Source organism: Brassica rapa, chromosome A07 (assembly GCF_000309985.2).
Source record: "Brassica rapa cultivar Chiifu-401-42 chromosome A07, CAAS_Brap_v3.01, whole genome shotgun sequence".
NCBI classification, from domain to species: Eukaryota; Viridiplantae; Streptophyta; class Magnoliopsida; order Brassicales; family Brassicaceae; genus Brassica; species Brassica rapa.
The window spans coordinates 18,708,067-18,725,001 of NC_024801.2; the positions used below are offsets into that span (position 1 = coordinate 18,708,067).

The 16,935-nt window shown below is 40.3% G+C and overlaps 7 protein-coding genes across 9 annotated transcripts; 3 read left to right on the top strand and 4 right to left on the bottom strand.

Annotated features, from left to right (window-relative positions):
- Positions 1-119: 119 nt before the first annotated feature.
- LOC103830175 lies at positions 120-4,240 on the bottom strand. Of its 2 annotated transcripts, XM_009105915.3 has the most exons (3): positions 3,730-4,240; positions 2,658-3,526; positions 1,725-2,576 (listed from the first exon to the last, which is right to left on the bottom strand). In XM_009105915.3, the coding sequence occupies exons 2-3, from the start codon at positions 3,522-3,524 to the stop codon at positions 1,965-1,967; spliced, it is 1,479 nt and encodes a 492-aa protein (XP_009104163.1). In that variant the 5' UTR covers positions 3,525-3,526; positions 3,730-4,240; the 3' UTR covers positions 1,725-1,964. The 2 variants fall into 2 exon arrangements, with proteins under 2 accessions (XP_009104162.1, XP_009104163.1); XM_009105914.3 differs by having other exon boundaries at positions 120-2,576; positions 2,658-4,240.
- Positions 4,241-4,412: 172 nt separating this feature from the next.
- LOC103830177 lies at positions 4,413-8,803 on the bottom strand. Its single transcript, XM_009105916.3, has 6 exons — positions 7,546-8,803; positions 7,269-7,388; positions 7,118-7,179; positions 5,488-7,008; positions 5,279-5,402; positions 4,413-5,147 (listed from the first exon to the last, which is right to left on the bottom strand). Exons 2-6 carry the CDS (start codon positions 7,375-7,377, stop codon positions 4,552-4,554), a joined length of 2,412 nt encoding a protein of 803 aa, XP_009104164.1. The 5' UTR covers positions 7,378-7,388; positions 7,546-8,803; the 3' UTR covers positions 4,413-4,551.
- A 230-nt stretch (positions 8,804-9,033) lies between these two features.
- On the top strand, positions 9,034-10,499 carry LOC103830178 (putative ribosome biogenesis protein C8F11.04). The gene has a single exon (XM_009105918.3). It carries the CDS (start codon positions 9,117-9,119, stop codon positions 10,317-10,319), a length of 1,203 nt encoding a protein of 400 aa, XP_009104166.1. The 5' UTR covers positions 9,034-9,116; the 3' UTR covers positions 10,320-10,499.
- Positions 10,500-11,283: 784 nt separating this feature from the next.
- LOC108869011 (multiprotein-bridging factor 1b-like) lies at positions 11,284-11,962 on the top strand (the record flags this gene model as incomplete). The annotated part of the gene is made up of 3 exons (XM_033274739.1): positions 11,284-11,368; positions 11,474-11,556; positions 11,642-11,962. Coding segments are annotated over 3 exons (288 nt in total), but the record flags the coding sequence as incomplete, so codon positions are not given.
- Positions 11,963-12,189: 227 nt separating this feature from the next.
- Positions 12,190-14,089, top strand: LOC103830179 (probable serine/threonine-protein kinase PBL7). Its single transcript, XM_009105919.3, has 4 exons — positions 12,190-12,557; positions 12,698-12,936; positions 13,022-13,157; positions 13,230-14,089. Exons 1-4 carry the CDS (start codon positions 12,404-12,406, stop codon positions 13,844-13,846), a joined length of 1,146 nt encoding a protein of 381 aa, XP_009104167.2. The 5' UTR covers positions 12,190-12,403; the 3' UTR covers positions 13,847-14,089.
- Positions 14,090-14,099: 10 nt separating this feature from the next.
- Positions 14,100-15,196, bottom strand: LOC103830180 (RING-H2 finger protein ATL52). The gene is made up of 3 exons (XM_009105920.3): positions 14,991-15,196; positions 14,852-14,916; positions 14,100-14,755 (listed from the first exon to the last, which is right to left on the bottom strand). Exons 1-3 carry the CDS (start codon positions 15,120-15,122, stop codon positions 14,167-14,169), a joined length of 786 nt encoding a protein of 261 aa, XP_009104168.1. The 5' UTR covers positions 15,123-15,196; the 3' UTR covers positions 14,100-14,166.
- A 106-nt stretch (positions 15,197-15,302) lies between these two features.
- LOC103830181 (V-type proton ATPase subunit D) lies at positions 15,303-16,866 on the bottom strand. 2 transcript variants are annotated; one of them, XM_009105921.3, is made up of 2 exons: positions 16,628-16,866; positions 15,303-16,325 (listed from the first exon to the last, which is right to left on the bottom strand). In XM_009105921.3, exon 2 carries the CDS (start codon positions 16,291-16,293, stop codon positions 15,508-15,510), a length of 786 nt encoding a protein of 261 aa, XP_009104169.1. In that variant the 5' UTR covers positions 16,294-16,325; positions 16,628-16,866; the 3' UTR covers positions 15,303-15,507. The 2 variants fall into 2 exon arrangements, with proteins under 2 accessions (XP_009104169.1, XP_009104170.1); XM_009105922.2 differs by having other exon boundaries at positions 15,303-16,330; positions 16,628-16,792.
- Positions 16,867-16,935: the final 69 nt, after the last annotated feature.

Below are 16,935 nucleotides of genomic sequence, written 5' to 3' on the forward strand. Positions count from 1 at the left end.
AAGGGTTTGGTTAGAGTATGTCTACGGTTATGGTTTTAGAGTTTATTTAGGGTTAAGGGTTTGACTATGAATTACAGATTTAGGGTTTGTTTAGGGTATGATTAAGAATCATGATTGTATTATGGTTTTAGGGTTTGGTTAGGGTATGTCTATGGTTATGGTTTAAGTTAAGGGTTTGGTTAGGGTATGTCTATGGTTATGGTTTTAGTTAAGGGTTTGTTTAGGGTTTGGGTCCTCAGTTTTTATGATTTTGTTCTTTATAGGGTTGTTTCATAATTTATACAAAATCAAAGCTAGAGTTGTTTCTTAATTCAAATCAAATACCAAAGCCAAAGTTGTTTTCTAATTCTAACAAACCAAACTACTAAAATCACAGTTAATCAATCATCCTCCAGGTCAAAGACCTCAGACCTCTCCCATGGTGAAGGCACATATCGTGTCATAACCTCAGCAAAGATGGGGTCGTGTGCAGCCTCCCATAAGTCCACTCCAATCTTCTGTCTACAACCCATAATGATTTCATCATCCACTAAACTGACGTCAAGACCAAGCAGCGAGCATTCCAAGTGCTTCAAAGCGTATGCACCGCAATCACAACAACTTTTATTCAATCTCAACTTCATAGGCACATCCACGATAGAATATGATGAGAGGAGTAGCTGCTTCTGTCTTTCTTGTGGTGCAACGGACTTCACAATCCTAGGAATGATAGCAGCAAACTTCTCAACGTACTGTCTGTTCTTTCCCCGACCGCAATCAAAGACTTCTACTTTTCTTTCAATGATGTTTACACAGACACCAACCCAGTGATTACCTGCGTTCGTGTCCACAAAAATTTGTAAACGAAGAAATGTATACTAGGATGTAAAAAGAACTGAATGGTTACCATTTACAAACAGAGGAAAGTAGAGTCGATCAACATCAACACCCCAAACTAGATCAGTCCGCCCATGAGATGGAAGCTCTCCTCTGCCGTACCCAAGAAGGAAATCAGGCAATTGATAGGCTTTTTTGTTTGGTAAAAACTTCTTGTATGCAGCGTCTACTTGGAGGCAAAACATAGCACTCATGAAAGCAACACGCCGAGGGGCCCAACGATTCAATGTAGTGTTCACACGCCATATAAACATAACCGCATCCATCTCCTAAAAATTTACAATGAAAGTTAAGTAATATAGCATATAAGAAGTGTTAGGAAGATAAATTCACTAAAGGTTAGTACAAGATTCATTACCTCGTTTCCAAGCCATTTTCCAGCACTTACTACTCTTGTAGCTACAGACAAATTAAAGCATGTAGGACCAATTGTTAAAGGTATAGGCTTTAATGCCCATTCCGTGAATCCTTTCCATGACTCTTCGGAGATATAATAAAGTGACGCCTGCGGAGAAGCATCTTCTGGCAATGGTGAATCGCTAAGCTGAAGTCCATGACCTTTTCTTTTGCACCATTTCTCCCACTGTGACGGCGGTGGAGCTGTATTCATCTCTGTCTTTTCTTTCTTTACTGGATTATCCACTGAACCTCGGACCGAAGTCATTGGAGTCCACCAGTCTTCTTCTTTTTTGTCCTGAGATGGATCAAAGCCTGGCACATACGACGTCTGAGAAAGCCCTTCAACCCCTTGTGTACCTATCCCGCGACCCAAATCATCTGCTTCACTATAATTCACATCGAATGTAGTCTCGGAACCATCCTGTTATTTCATGACAAATAAGCAATAATTGAGATACCAAAATACATTATCATTAATAATTATTTTACATAAAAGTTCCAGACCATTACATAAGTTCAAACAAGACACTTACAAACCAAGAACACTTACACACCAAGCACACATACAAACCGAGACCTTATAAAGTACAACAAAATTCAGGCCGATAACTTAGATGCCAATAAAACAAACAGACACGCAAACCACGAACTTAAACAAGACAAAATAACATTGAAGAGGATGGTGAAGACTAGTGTTTGTTTACCCCGCGTGTGGACCTCCTCAACGGTGCCTGGCTCGTCGATGGCTTTGTCGGTGAAGGCTCTCCAAGCTCAACTTCAACGCTGGCTTCCTTACGTGATTGTTTAAGCTCTGTCCGCATCTGCTCAAATGTCTCGGCCATCTGTTTCTGTATCCTTTGTTCCATTCCAGAGAAGTTGTGCTCAAACAACTGTGTCATAAAAGCCTTCATGTCTTCATTAAAAGGAGCTTGCTTTGCGCCACTTGCGAGAACCTTATGCTTTCTCTTCTCCATACCACGATCGGGAAGCCTCTTTTTACCCCTCTTTGATCTAGAACCAACGTTTTTTGATCCTTTCGGAGTCTGAAAGTCGTCATCACTCTCGGCTGCTTCAACATTCACGCTTGCTTCATCATTCACAGCTGATTCGTCATCGAGAGATAAAGAAATCACTTCATTTTCTTCAGTTTCCCAAACATGCTCACTAAAATCATGCCCCTTCTTTATCATCTCCATCAGAACCTTGATTCTGTCATCCTCCACATCATCATCTCTGCGAAACGCCTGAGCTTTGACAACATCATAATTTCCTGTCCATGAGATGTATGGGTAGATGTCATCCTACACAAGACAGGGAAATACAGTTAGATACTAACTACTCATTTCAAACCGGAAAGAGTCGTCATAAATAGATAAAATTACCTTGGGTGTAATAATCTCCTCCAAGCGAATGATCTCCTCATATGACACCTTCGCAGCTCCCATCCAGTTTATGCATCTAGGACCGTCCTTGAAACCCTTATCCAGCTTTTTTCCACAAAGCTTCCCGATTTTTGGCACCGCTTCCATTGCCCAAATCTGCAAGGCGTATGAGAAGCCATCCAAGACATAGCTAGTGGTCTTTTCCTTCAGTTGGGAACGATTTTTGGCTATGGATTTGCAGAGAAGGTCATAAGCAGCAACTCCCCAAGGATACCTTCGAACTCTGTCAAGATCCATGACCACCGCGATGTACTTCAGGGGGATATTAGCCTTCTCATCTCTCGCCAATACCACACAAAGAATGATCGCCAAGTAGATAAGACGTATGCGATCTGCATTCTTCCATTTCTTTACAGCTTCCTTGTCCTTAGTCCACAGGTTGAAGAGTGTAATTGTTCCATCTTTTCTCCTCAAAACCTTGCTCCAGAAACCACCATCATATTTCCACTCTTCAAACTCCTCAATCGAAATGTGAGTATCGCATTCAAACCCGGTTACGGCGTGGAACTCTTGCAATGAGAATCGAAGCGGTCTCCTCGCAAAGACAAACCATAGCTCGTGCTGTAAGAAAGTCACCAGCTCCCTACACAAGAAGCTGTGTATCACCCTCGCAGAGTATCCAAGACCATTCTCATGGAGCTTAAAAATCTGATGAAAAACCGGGTCTTTCTTCACGACATCCAACTCCTTTGGCAGCCACGCTTGGAACTTTCGGATTATGTAGTCGATCCTGCAGTTGTTGTTGATCTGAGTAACTCGGGGCTCCTCGCCCTCCTTAAAAAGCCTCTTCGGTAGCTCCTCAGACATAGCTACAAACCGTGACAAAATTATTAGTTCAACATGTAAAGGTTTCAATATCATCACACATGTAAAGGTTTCAATAATATCAACCAATCCGTGAAACAAAATTATTTTAAGAAACACGGCAAATCATTTTAAAAAAAAATCAAGCTTTAATGGAAGAACACTTCGATTTCGTTTAATATGAGAATCTATAGATGAAATCCAATACCTTCTGTGAAGAATTGTGAGATTGAGAGGCGAAATTGATGGAAGAACACTTCGAAAATCGATTTGACCCGACGAAGAGGAAGAACGATTCGCAGCCGTTGTGTCTTCAGTGAGATCGAAAAGGATGGTGACGGAGACGAGAGTAGAGACCACGGGCTGATGAAACACCGACGAAGAACAGAGCTTCTCACCGTTGAACCCTAAATCGCCGTGGGAGAGCGACGAGTCTACGACGGAGAAGACAAAGAGAAAGGGGAATTAGGTTTGCGGCATCCCGCGTCTCCTTTTTTCCCATTTAGTGTTTTTTTTATTTTTTAATTTTTATAGATTTTAATTTTAACATTAAAATCTATTACGAAAATTATTATAATTTATAATTTAAATTCAACATAATTGGTAAATTAAGGGTACTTTGGTATTTTACAAGATCTAAAATCCTATTTTCCTAAAATATCTTCTAGAAATCCTAATGTGACAAATCCAAGTTCAAAGTGTCCTATTTATCCAATTTTCCCTAGTTTTTTTGTCAAGGATAAATATAACAGCTATATCTGTAATTTGACATTTGCTGATGATTCTTGTTGGTCATCTTCTTTTGTTGTCACCGACACCTTGACTTTCTATAAAATACCACTAAATATACCGGTTTGTTCACCAAACCGGATTCCTGACACGACCAGTTTCTGATAAATATAACTAGTTCTTCATTCAACCAATTAAAATGAAAGATGACAGACACTACTTCTTCAGCCCTTAACTGTTAAAAACAAAGAATATTCATACAGACAATTTCAAACGCAGGAGAAGCCCTTCTGCACACAACCTACAATGACCGTTTAATAAAGCTAACAGACAAAAGATCACTAACTAAATCATCAACCAAACTAGAAACTATCTCTCCTTCTATATCAATGCCTTCTTCAAACATCTCCCTCTCATAACCAACCCATCTCCCCTCCAAGCAGCTCATGTCATGATCCACAAGCTCGTCTATCATCATCTCTCTCATCTTCTTCAACCCTTTCACTTCTCTGTTCACTTCTTCAGCCAGCAAATCTCTGTGTTCCAACAACATCATAGTCCCTCCTTTGCAGCTTCCAACTAGCATCCTTTCAAACTTCACAGCTAAGCACTGATTCACACACTCGAAAAGCACCTTTCTTTCGATCTTCGTCGATGTTACTGCTCCTCTTGAGCGTTCCATTTCATCAAAGAGGCTTGAGGGTAATAATACTAGTTCGTTAGTGGTTGTCCCTGAGGCAAAGTCTTGGAACATAAGCTGGCCAGAGTTGAGTATCTCGGCTATGTACTCGAGCTCCCAATCGAGTGTTGTTGCGGAGTCTGCTTCATCTACGGTTTGGTGGGACTCAGTTGATGAAACCCAAGTGAGTTCTTGGTCTGATGAACTCTCTTTCACGCCTGATAAAAAAACAACAACATCAAACCAATTCCATACCAAGACATTCAGATTTGCATCCATGGTGTGAAATACACAGCCTATAAGCCATTCACAAGTGAGAAAACAAAGACAAGAATTGACAAAGACATACCATATTCTCTGTCCTGTCTGCAGTCTAAGTAACTCTTGTTGCTGGAGAGTGCAAAATCATCGGTCTCTGTAAGAGTACTGAAGCTACTAACTTCTTGTTCTTCTCCCCGTATCATCTTCTTCTTCTGTAAGGAAGCAAAAGATTGACAATCTTTTATTAGAAGCATTCGATATAATAGAAAAGTGTAGCTGCATTCTATGGACACTAACCTGAGATTCCTGGTTGTTATAGAATGAAGTACAGTCAGAAACAGATTCACTCTCTGTTAAGACATTATCAAGACTGTTTTGAGTTGTTGCACCATGTTTTGATGGCGATAAAACTACCTTGTTCGCTCTACTCTCTGTAACGGAGCTCAAACACTCTTCTTGGATCAAGCTAGAGCTAGATGATTCAATCTTCAAGGTCAGTTCCCTGAGCTTCTGCTCCAATAGCGCATTTAAGGAGTCACCGCCTATCACATTGTACTTAACAGAAGAATCTGCTGCATCTTGTTGTGTTCCTTGTGAGCGAGAAGGTAAGCCTTTGATTGAAGACGAGAAAGTGAAAGATATCACATCCGTTTCCCTTCTCTGATCATTTTTACTCGTGCTCGAGTCACCATCAATGGAGATGTTGCACTTTATAGACTTCTCACCCCTTTTAATTACTGGTTCTTGCACCCCATTTCGTGGCTTCTTGCTACGAGGAAGATTCTTTCTCCGGTGTAATGGTAAGGAGGACGTAGACTTCTCTGCTGATGTCATAGTAGAACCTGAGCTTCTCGATGTAGTTCCACTGTCCACAAGAACCTTGTTCACAACTTTGTTCATTGGTTTCCTACTCTGCTGATTGTCTCTGCAGTTTTGCTTCTGGTGGTTCTGCTTAAGCACGTTCTTCCCTCCGCTCACGGAAGCTCCTTTGAGACCATTCTGGCTTTTTGCTAAACGGTTCTTACCTTCTGCTGCTTTCTCCTTTTGTCCTGAAGATGTCCTTTTGTTTCCACTCGAGGAGGACGTTGTTAAGCTGTTGTGTCTCTGAGTATTACTACTGCTCTTTGCTTGCGCAGTGAAAGAAGGCGGCTTCAGTTCAGAACTGCTTTTCCCTGAAGCTGTAGTTTTAGTGCTACGAGTATTATCATTAGAGACTTGAGGGCATGTCGTTGAAGCTTTCTGCGCAGCTTCTAGTTTCTCCTTCAAATCTCGGATCCTTAATGGAACAGGAGAAGAAGAATCAGATGATGGAACCACCCTTGTCCTTGCCATCATCCTTGGACTTGAGTCTATCATTCTCGAAGCAGCTTCCATAACATAAGCAGGGTTCCTTGATGGAACAAACCCAGGGTTCCTTATAGGAGACAAGAGCTTATTGTGAGTGACAGAGATCGGTTTAGCAGATCTTGGAGGTAATGTTTCAGTTTGAAACCGCTCAATCATACGCTTATGCGGCCCTTTACTGGTTCTTGAATCCAAATGATCCCAAGAAACGCCATCAAAGTCACTCTGATGCTCAGCATTAGCATCCCAAGTGCTTGCCTGGTGCGAGGATCTGAGGAAGTATGGATCAAGGCTAGGATTAACCCGTGGTTCCATAAGGTTTTGTTGCGGTATACAATCCAAACCCATGAGCCTCGCTACCACACTCGGTGCTTTAACCACATTGCCATCATCACTAGTTACGGAGGATGCACAGCAGCTAGAGTTGCTTCCCTGGTTGAAAGTTGAGTTCTTTACAGACTGATCAACCTCAAACTGTTTGAAACAGATCACACAAGAGGTGTAACACAATCAGTTCATGTCATTTTACTAAACTAACACACACATGAAACAAGGAAAATGGTAATGAGAGCAAAAGGCTTACAACGGAATGTCTTGTAATAGAGGAGGGGTTGTGAACATTCTCTTTTGTTTGCTTAGATTCTTCTGTTTAAAATTAAGAAATTTCAGATTGTCTTACTGAATATATATATACATTATGTTTATAAAGAACACAAAAGGATGAAGAGTCATACCAGAGATCTGGGAGATATTGGATGAGAAAAGCTTCTTCCTTGATTTTCCAGGCCAATCAAACAGATTTAGAAACGCTCCTCTAGGTCGTTTTCTCTCAACAATGTCCATTTTATTTTCACCTATATGGTTAACAACAGTTGAATCAATCCTCAGTGAAATGCAATCTCAGACACTGGATCCCATCAAAACAACAACACACACACAAAAAGGACCAGACTTTGTGAAGTGATATAACGAATCACACATTGAATTAGCTGAAGGATAGTTTAATTTTACCTCTCAGTTACTCAGGATGCTAAAGTCTTCGCCTTTTAGTTATGGATCCATCCCTTAAGTGTAGTTTTCAGAAACCCTTTGTGGAAGATCGACCAAAGCTCAACTTTATCTCTCTCCCTCACAATCCTACTGCGGAATGAGGAAAGATCTGGTGTTTTGTGCTCTTCAGGATGCTAAAGTCTTTGCCTTTCACTTAGGTGAAAACAATAACGACGAGAGAAGAATTGAGAATTTGTGAAGTGGTTCAGATCAGGAAAGATGATACAGAATTGGGATTTGAGGGTTTTGAGCATCTGAGATTAGGGATCTAAGGTAGAGAGCTAGAAGCAGCTAGAGAGGTTAAGTAAAGAGTTTGAATTGAAATGACGACAGAGATAGCCGTTGCAAAGTTAGATAGTCAGAGGGAGAGAGGAGAGAGAGAAGACAAAGGGAGATTTGAAAGCTCCCTCCTTTGGGAAATTAAAAGTATTGCCTTTTTTTCTAGACCCCAAAAGGAAAATCTTTTAGCTATTAACTATTTTGCTTTTGTTTATTGAATGAAAATGGTATATCTAACTTGATAGTGTTCATATTTGAGCATCCTATGAAGTTGGTGAAAGAGAGCATCCTATGAAGTCGAAATTGTTGTAATAATGATTAAATAAATATGTGCACAGTTCAGTTTGAACTTCGTAGTTTCAAACATAAAATAATTTTGAATTTGTTAAGGGACAAAGAAACACAATTTTTTAAAAGGTTATAACGTTTCAAATTTCAGTTGAAGAACAGATCAATTTAAAGCAATAACTTTATAGTAAACAGTGTAGTGTGTAACAAATATGTGTATCATTTTGATAACTTTTAAAATCTTGTAACTATATACATTTGCATTTGCATTGGTGTGTTTAGACCCCTTTTTTTTTTGTAACATGGTGTGTTTAGACTACCAAATAGTATTAGTTAGTGTATTTTATTGTTGATCAAATTTAATTTATTATTTTATTACAAATTATGAAATTACTATATGATTTAACAACAGATAACTTTAACTGTTTTTATAAGGATTTACATTGATAATTCTGTTTGCCAACTATTTTAGGAAAATTTACATCTGACATTTCTTTTTGTACCATATTTAATTTTTCATGTAATTTTACTATTATCATTTTCATAATTGTTAACAATTTTTTTTCTTCAAATTTTCCAAATCCATACTTTTTATTATACAGATATTAATAAACTGTTAATGAAACCATTGGATTGGGACTATTCTTGTCCTTACTATTACTTATCTTTTTGATGCTTTGAAATTGAAATATATATTAACTTGTATCGTCAATCCATGTCTTGGTGAGGTAAAAAATTGATAGTTGGTGAACTTTTATGCACTACAAAAAAAGAAATATTACAAAAATAAAGCATAGGCCCATATATTTTGAAGAGAACATAAAGGCCGAGAGAAGTTAGGCCCATTTAGCTCCCAGGGAAACAGGTTCACTGATAAACCCTAAACCACAGAGCCACTTCATCTCTCTTCCTCTCTCTCGAGTCTCCACCTTGAACCCTAATCTCTCTCCTCCTCAAACCTCTCAATGACCACCGCCGCACCCTCCCCAGACCAACTCCTTCCACCTCAGCAGACTTCAAGAGTAAGCCCCAAGACAGTGAACGAAGCCGTCACCTCCCTCCTCAAATGGAAAACCGAAAAATCAAAGCTCGCGAAGCCACAGCTTCTCGAGCAAGACGAGTTCGTCTACCTCATCGTCACCTTGAAGAAGATCCCGCAGACCAACCGCACGAAGCCTCACCGTATCCTCCTACCGCACCCTCTCATCAACACGGAGGAAGACTCCCCCGAGCTTTGCCTCATCATCGACGACAGACCTAAAAGCGGGTTAACGAAGGAGGACGCCGCGAAGAAGATCAAGTCCGATGAGATTCCGGTCACGAAGATCCTCAAGCTCTCGAAGCTCAAGACTGATTACAAGGCCTTCGAGGCGAAGAGGAAGCTCTGCGACTCGTATGAGATGTTCTTTGCTGACAGGAGAGTGATTCCTCTGCTTCCGAGGTTGATCGGGAAGAAGTTTTTCACGAGCAAGAAGATTCCTGCTGCGGTGGATTTGAAGCATAGGAACTGGAAGGAGCAGATTGAGAAGGCGTGTGGCTCTGCTATGTTTTTTGTTAGGACGGGGACGTGTAGTGTTGTGAAAGTTGGGAAGTTGTCGATGGAGGGGGATGAGATTGTGGAGAATGTGATGGCGACGTTGAATGGGGTTGTTGAGGTGTTGCCTGGGAATTGGAAGTATGTTAGGTCTTTGCATTTGAAGCTGTCTGAGAGCTTGGCGTTGCCTGTTTATCAGAGTGTGCCTGATTTGAAGCTAAAGATTGATGCTTTTGGAAGTGAGAAGAGTGTTGTTGTTGAGGAAGAGAAGAAGAAAGGTGGAAGTGGTGTTGTTGATGGTGGAGAGAAGAGTGATGGTGTGAAGGGGAAGAAGAAGAAGGGTAGGATTCATGAGGTTAGGTATATGGATAGTAATGTATCTGAGGTGCTTGATGAAGATGAGATTGGTGATGTTGAGGTTAGTATTGAGTCTGGTGGGGATAAGGAGAAGAAGATGAAGAAGAGGAAGAAGGAGGTAAGTGAGGCTGAGAAACCAAAGAAGAAAGTGGTCAAGGGGAAGCTGAAGGAGAAGAGTAAGGATGAGTTAAAGCCGAAGAAGAAGACAAAGATTACTAAAGAGGAGTCTGGTGGTGGTTTGAAACCGAAGAGTAAGAAGAATGTGCTTAGAAAGTAAGGCGATAGAAGATGAGAGGGTTACATCTTTTTTTTTTGGTTCTTACATGATTTATGTTTTTATCTTAGTGCGGATTACATTTGGTGTCTTTCATATCGTCTACTGCTGCTTCTCTTGAACATCTATCCGGTGTGAATGTGAACCTTTCTACTTTATAAACGAGTGTTTTATCTTGAATTATTGCAATCGGTCCAGTGAATGATATGCTAAGTTGCTAACTAACATAGTAACAAGATCATCTTTAAATATTGGCTCACTCAAGGTTAACTCTCTAGACAATCTCTATCTACTAGAATCTCATGAACTGTAAAGTTGCTATGGTTTGATATAGACATGAAATAACGCAAGGTAAAGAATCGATGCAAAATGCATTTTATCATATTATACTAGTAAAGTAATCGTAAAGATGTATGTAGTCAAAAAACATAATCATATGATGAAGTAGGCTGAAACTAAATGTGGTCACATATATGTAAGAACTTCTTGACCACAAAGGAGCAAGTGTGTGAGTGGTTTACCAATTAGTAAATCCTCTTTCTGCTTCTTTTATAATCTCATTTTCTAATGACAGGACCTCTGTACGGAACTCTCCATATCACAAAGTTATCTGGAGGTTGATACTCTTCAAGCCATGTCATATATGATATCACTTCTCCATTCATCGCTTCAATCTCACCTGGTTCCAGAGATCATACCATCAACAACATTACCATAGCTAGTAAGAAATGAGAATCATAAACCAAATATGTTTAGCTGTAGATCTAATGCGTGTATTCCATGATATCTTCACTTAAAACTCTTATCTAATAAAGAACCTATCGGTTAAACCATGATTCAGTAGCTTTGCTAAGCGATTAAGTTGCAACAGTAAAAAACCGTCGGATGATTTATCTATGATCGTATCAGGTTGATGTGTATCTGTTTTGACGTCTGATAGTGATCTGTATGTTGTTGTTGTATGTAAGACAATGCTGGAACCAACAAGGCGGCTTCAAGCGGCACCTCCTTGAACACGAAGAGGCTTGATGATGACACTGAGAACTTAGCTCGTGAGTTTCTCATCTCCTCATTCCCATTTAATATTTTATTGACTTGGTATGTTGGTTGTTTGTAACAGCATATTTTATGTTTATGGTTTTAATTAAAAAAATCAGATGAACGTGTGCCTACTGAGTTGAAGAAAGCCATCATGCAAGCCCGAGGGGAGAAGAAGCTGACCCAGTCCCAACTCGCTCAGGTACTCTTTCTCTCTTCTTCCTCTATTTTGTTTCCCTATTGTAATGTATTTGGATTCATGATGGTAGTAACATAATGATATGTAGCTGATCAACGAGAAGCCGCAAGTGATTCAAGAGTATGAGTCAGGGAAAGCAATTCCGAATCAGCAGATCCTTTCTAAGCTGGATAGGGCACTTGGACCTAAACTCCGTGGGAAGAAGTAATGACAAAAGCTCTTTAAAGGTAAAAAAAAGAAAAGCTAATCGTGGTTCTCTCTCCAGTTCATATTGGTTGTAGAAACTTTCTTTATATGCCTGCTTTAATGCTTAGTAGAGAGCTCTGCAAGTGATCTTTTATGGTGTAAGAAAAAAAACAAAAGCTGTTTGGAACCTTTTGTCAGTATAAATAAATCCCTTTGTGTTCTCTTTGTATCATCGTCATCATCTTATCACAACCAAATATCAGATTTTGAAAACCGAAAACAAATTATAAATTCTTAGCTTATTTTTCTTAACCGGACAATAACCAATTTTGGGCCTTGGTCACGTGCACCCGTCCATATACGTAAAAATAAAACTAACTGTCGCTTGTCGGTGAATGAGATGTAAAAATATAGGGACCAATTTGTGAAGTTCCCGTGAAGACAAGTATTCTCGTCGCCACGAAACAAGGCAGTACAGTGAGTCAGTGAAGCTGGCTGACACTCACACAAGCACAAAAAACCAAAAAGTAATAATAATTTCACAACTTTTAAAGTTATTCTGTATCAATTTCGTCTTCCTCCTTCTTCTAGGGTTTCTACATTTTCTCGTTTTTTCCATTTCTGGAAACCGTTAAAGGTGTCTCTTCTTGTTCCTTGGGGCGAAATGGAGACAGGTGAAGCGTACCAGAAGAAAGAGCGAGCTTCACTTGTAGCTATTGTCGTTCTTGCTTGCCTTGCTCTGTCATCTTTGTTCGTCGCCTTTAGCTACTACTGCTATATCCGTAACAAAGTTTCCAAGCGTCACAGAATCAACAAGAGTAAGCACAACAATTCAGACAACAGTTTCTCTGTTTCGTTTCGTTTCGTTACCTGTCCTTGTGTAAACATAACGAGTCTGGTCTTATCTTTAACCTGCATTTCTTGTCTATTCGCTCTCTGGTTTTACCTGTGTATTCAGAGTTTGACTGCGAGGAGAAAGGTGATTGTCAAGAACAACAAGAAGTTACTGACAAGGGGATACAGGTTTTCACTTTCAAGCAACTACATTCCGCGACTGGTGGGTTTAGCAAGTCGAATGTGGTTGGTCACGGTGGGTTTGGATTGGTTTATCGTGGTGTCCTTAGCAACGGGAGAAAAGTTGCTATCAAGTTTATGGATAATGCAGGAAAGCAAGGTGAAGAAGAGTTCAAGATGGAGGTTTCTTGTTTTATTTGAGCTCTAGTCTATTTTTGTAGCTCACTAATTACTTCAATGGTTGATTGAATTTTGTATCTGGTGACAGGTTGAGTTACTGAGCCGTCTGCGCTCACCGTACTTGTTGGCCCTTCTTGGTTATTGCTCAGACAATAGTCACAAACTGCTTGTTTATGAGTTCATGGCCAATGGCTGTCTGCAGGAACACCTCTATCCTAATAACAGTTAAGTTCCTTCTTCAACTAATGTTTAATAGAGAGGACTGATATTGAGCTGTCTGTTGTTCTTGTGTATAGGGTCTGGTTCTGTCCCATTGAGATTAGATTGGGAAACTCGGATGAGAATAGCTCTGGAGGCTGCAAAAGGCTTGGAGTATCTCCATGAACACGTAACACCTCCTGTGATTCACCGAGACTTCAAGAGCAGCAACGTTCTCCTTGACAGAAACCTCCACGCCAAAGTCTCAGACTTCGGATTGTCTAAAGTCGGGTCAGATAAAGCTGGTGGATATGTTGCTCCTGAGTATGCTTTAACCGGCCACTTGACTACAAAATCAGATGTCTATAGCTACGGCATTGTCCTGTTAGAGCTACTAACCGGGAGGGTTCCGGTAGATATGAAGAGAGCTGCTGGAGAAGGAGTTCTTGTATCTTGGGCTTTGCCTCAACTGGCTGAGAGAGATAAAGTGGTGGACGTAATGGATCCAGCACTTGAAGGGCAGTACTCGGCCAAAGAGGTTGTTCAGGTTGCAGCAATAGCAGCAATGTGTGTTCAAGAAGAAGCTGATTACAGACCGTTGATGGCAGATGTGGTGAAGTCATTGGTTCCTTTAGTGAGAAGCCGTGGGTCAGCTTCAAAGGTTAGTGGATGTTCTCCTAACTCACCCGGTAAAGCAAGCGTCGGTTCTCAGTAAAATCAAAGAAAACTAACGAATGTGAGAGTCTCTTTTGAAGTTTTTTATGTACTAAGGGAGTTTGTTAAAGCAGTATATAATGTAACACTGGATGTTTTTTCTATTATATAAACTTTTAAAACTTTTAGTGTATAAATTTTAATCAAAGCTACTGAATGTTTTTAAAGCAGTGTATAATGTAACATCAACTCTGGAGACCGTCTCACCAGAGCCTCTAAGGTATAATAAATGTTTTCTCAGTTTTGTTTTGTTCTTTAGACATTTGAATTTTCTTTATAGATATTGCCTATCTACAATGGTTATTATCAACAAATATGATTCTACATGCGACGAGGATAACCAAAAAGGAAACTTTCTTCCATTGCACGAACCACAGAGATTAGCTCTAACGTGAAGAGATCGTTCACTGTCATGTCTCCGGCAAGATCTGAGCTAACACCAGGAGAATAATCTCCTCTTGTCGGGTTGAGAATGACGAATCTACAGAGAGGACACTGTCCTTTGCTTTTCAACCATGGAACTATACATTCCTCATGAAACATATGTTTGCAAGGAGTTACCATCACTGTTTCCTTGGGCTCAAAGTCTTCTAAACACACTGTGCATCTCTTTTCATCGTCTTCTTCACCAGAGTAACCTTGAGGGCTTCTTGAGTTTTCGCTTCCCGGGTTCTTGTTCCTGTAGTATAAGCTCAGGTTTCTGAGGAGCTGGCTTTTCCGGACAGGGTTATATGTCTGTTTTGTTAGATGTTTCAGAACATGGTATTCTTCTCTGGCTTGTGATGCTGCAGATCTTGAGTTGCTCTCGTGTGTATGGTGTTGGTTGTGAACGGCTTGCCTTAGTGCCTCCAGGTGTTGCCTCCGTAAGTTGTTGCTGGTTCGGATTGGAGTCTGATGTGATATTGAATCTCTGCCAAGAACAACGGTTTTCAAAGACTAAAACTATTGGAAACATATAAAAAGCAAGAAGATATAAGATAGCGATGATGATCTAATGAGTAAGTACACGTTTGATGTAGCTGTTGATGAGTAAGTGGATTGAGGATCATCGAGCAAACGCCTATTAGCTATCTGAAAGAGAACACCAAAACATCAAAACACCATTAAAGGAAGGCTAAAACATTCTTTGCCATTACTCTACTGACCAAATCACTCATGGACCAAGCGTTCCGTGAAGAGAAAGAAGGAACTGGCCGACTCAAGGATCTTGTAACCAAGCCATATCTATTGGATTGATTTGGAGCATCAGAATAGCCATTTCTGACATTATTGCTCATAGCTGAATGAATGGTCTTTCTTGTAACAGAGAAGAGATGTCTTTGTATTGTAATGCAGACTTAGTTTATATTCTTTGTACTTGCTTTGAGTTATTCTTTCCCCACTTACATTGATTCCCTATAAGTGGATAAGTTAAGCAAAGAATCTGTCCTAGTGTTGTAGTGATGGACAAGAATCAATACCAGAAAAAAATTGGCCTATTAGCAATGTAACGTTTTACATTTGCTTGGTTTCTCAAAACAGGGAATAATCATTACATAGAACATCAACAATCACAAATCTCTTGAGGAAAGTTATGGCAAGGTACAATCCATTTTATTTTGTAGAAACATAAGTCTTGATGAAGAGAAAAATAACAAAAGATAAATAGAGAGCCCCAACACTTCAGAAAATAATGTCTGCATCCTTCTCTCCCCCACCTTCAAGCAAGTTACGAGCAGCGTTAATCGAAATCCCTCTCTGCATAGAGATCCCTTCAAGAACCATCTCCTCAGCGAAGGCCTTAGCGTTAGCAGCTTGTCTCTCAACTTCCCTCCTCTTGTACCCCTGAATCTTCTTAAGCCTGAAGAAATCTTCTCTCTCAAGCTCATCAAGCTCTCCCTTGATGTAACTGATCGTATTCTCAATCTTGGGTTTCACCACATTCTCCAGAGCGTTGACCCTGCGGTTAGTCGTCTTGATTGCTTCATCGAGCGTCAAGAACGAAGTCTGGAGAGAAGCAAGCTCAACCAGAACCTCAATAGCTTTCACATAAGCCACACGGCAAGCTTGGACCTGTTGCCCACCTCTAGCTAAACCGGTTAAGTCATTCTTGGTCTCGCCTTCAGAGAAGTGATCAAACTTTGGAAGCTTCACACCAGCGATGTTCTCTTGCCTTGAACGAACTTTCAGCGTAGCTTCCTTAACGTTCTCGAGAACTACATGCTTAACATTCTCACCAGCCACGTACTTGACTTCGGTGAGAGCAAAAGACGATGTCTTCATCATATCTCCCATTGATTCCTTGGCCGTAACGATCTTCTTGAGAAGGGCTCTGAACTGAACAGTTAAGGCATCGCTCTTCTTCTTGAGGAGAGCATGACCTCTTGTAGCTCCAACAAGACGAGCTTTCATCACACCGAGCATAGTAACAGTGGGAACCACATTCAAACGCGCGTTTTGGCCAGCCATGGAGATGCGATTACAACAACTCTTTCAAAAGACTTCTCTAGATTGAGAACAGACAACAACAACAACATAAGATGATTGTGTAACAATAACAAAGACCAATCTTTAAATCTATAGCTTTACTAACAAAACTGCGAGCAGACAACAGAGATCCAGATTGAATCAAAGTCTACGACTTTAGACAACTTTTATAATCCTAACCACATTACATCGCTACCCAGATCTCCAAAAGATCAAATCTCTTGAACCCATATATCAAACTCGTAAATTTTCAGATTCAAATGAGAGATCGAAACAGAGTGAATTGAGAGGAAGAGTAAGATGGCAGATGACATACCTGGGCCTCTCGAGGAGACTTTTGCAAGTAGATCACTGAGATAGATTAGATTGGCCTTTGAGAGAAAATGGTGATTTGTTTTTTGTATATGGAGAGAGCGATCGTATTCGACCTCGTGGCTTATTGATCATGGAGGAAAGAAAGGGGGCTATTGTGTAATTAATTGTAAACATGAGGGGTTTGTTTTGCTAAATGAATATACAGATCATCGCGTATGTGCTGGGTGGGACCTGCTTTCGTGTCTAAATCTTGACCCCGTGTACTTTTATCCCCACGTTCTTCTTAGTTCTCAAACGCACCTAGCGCTC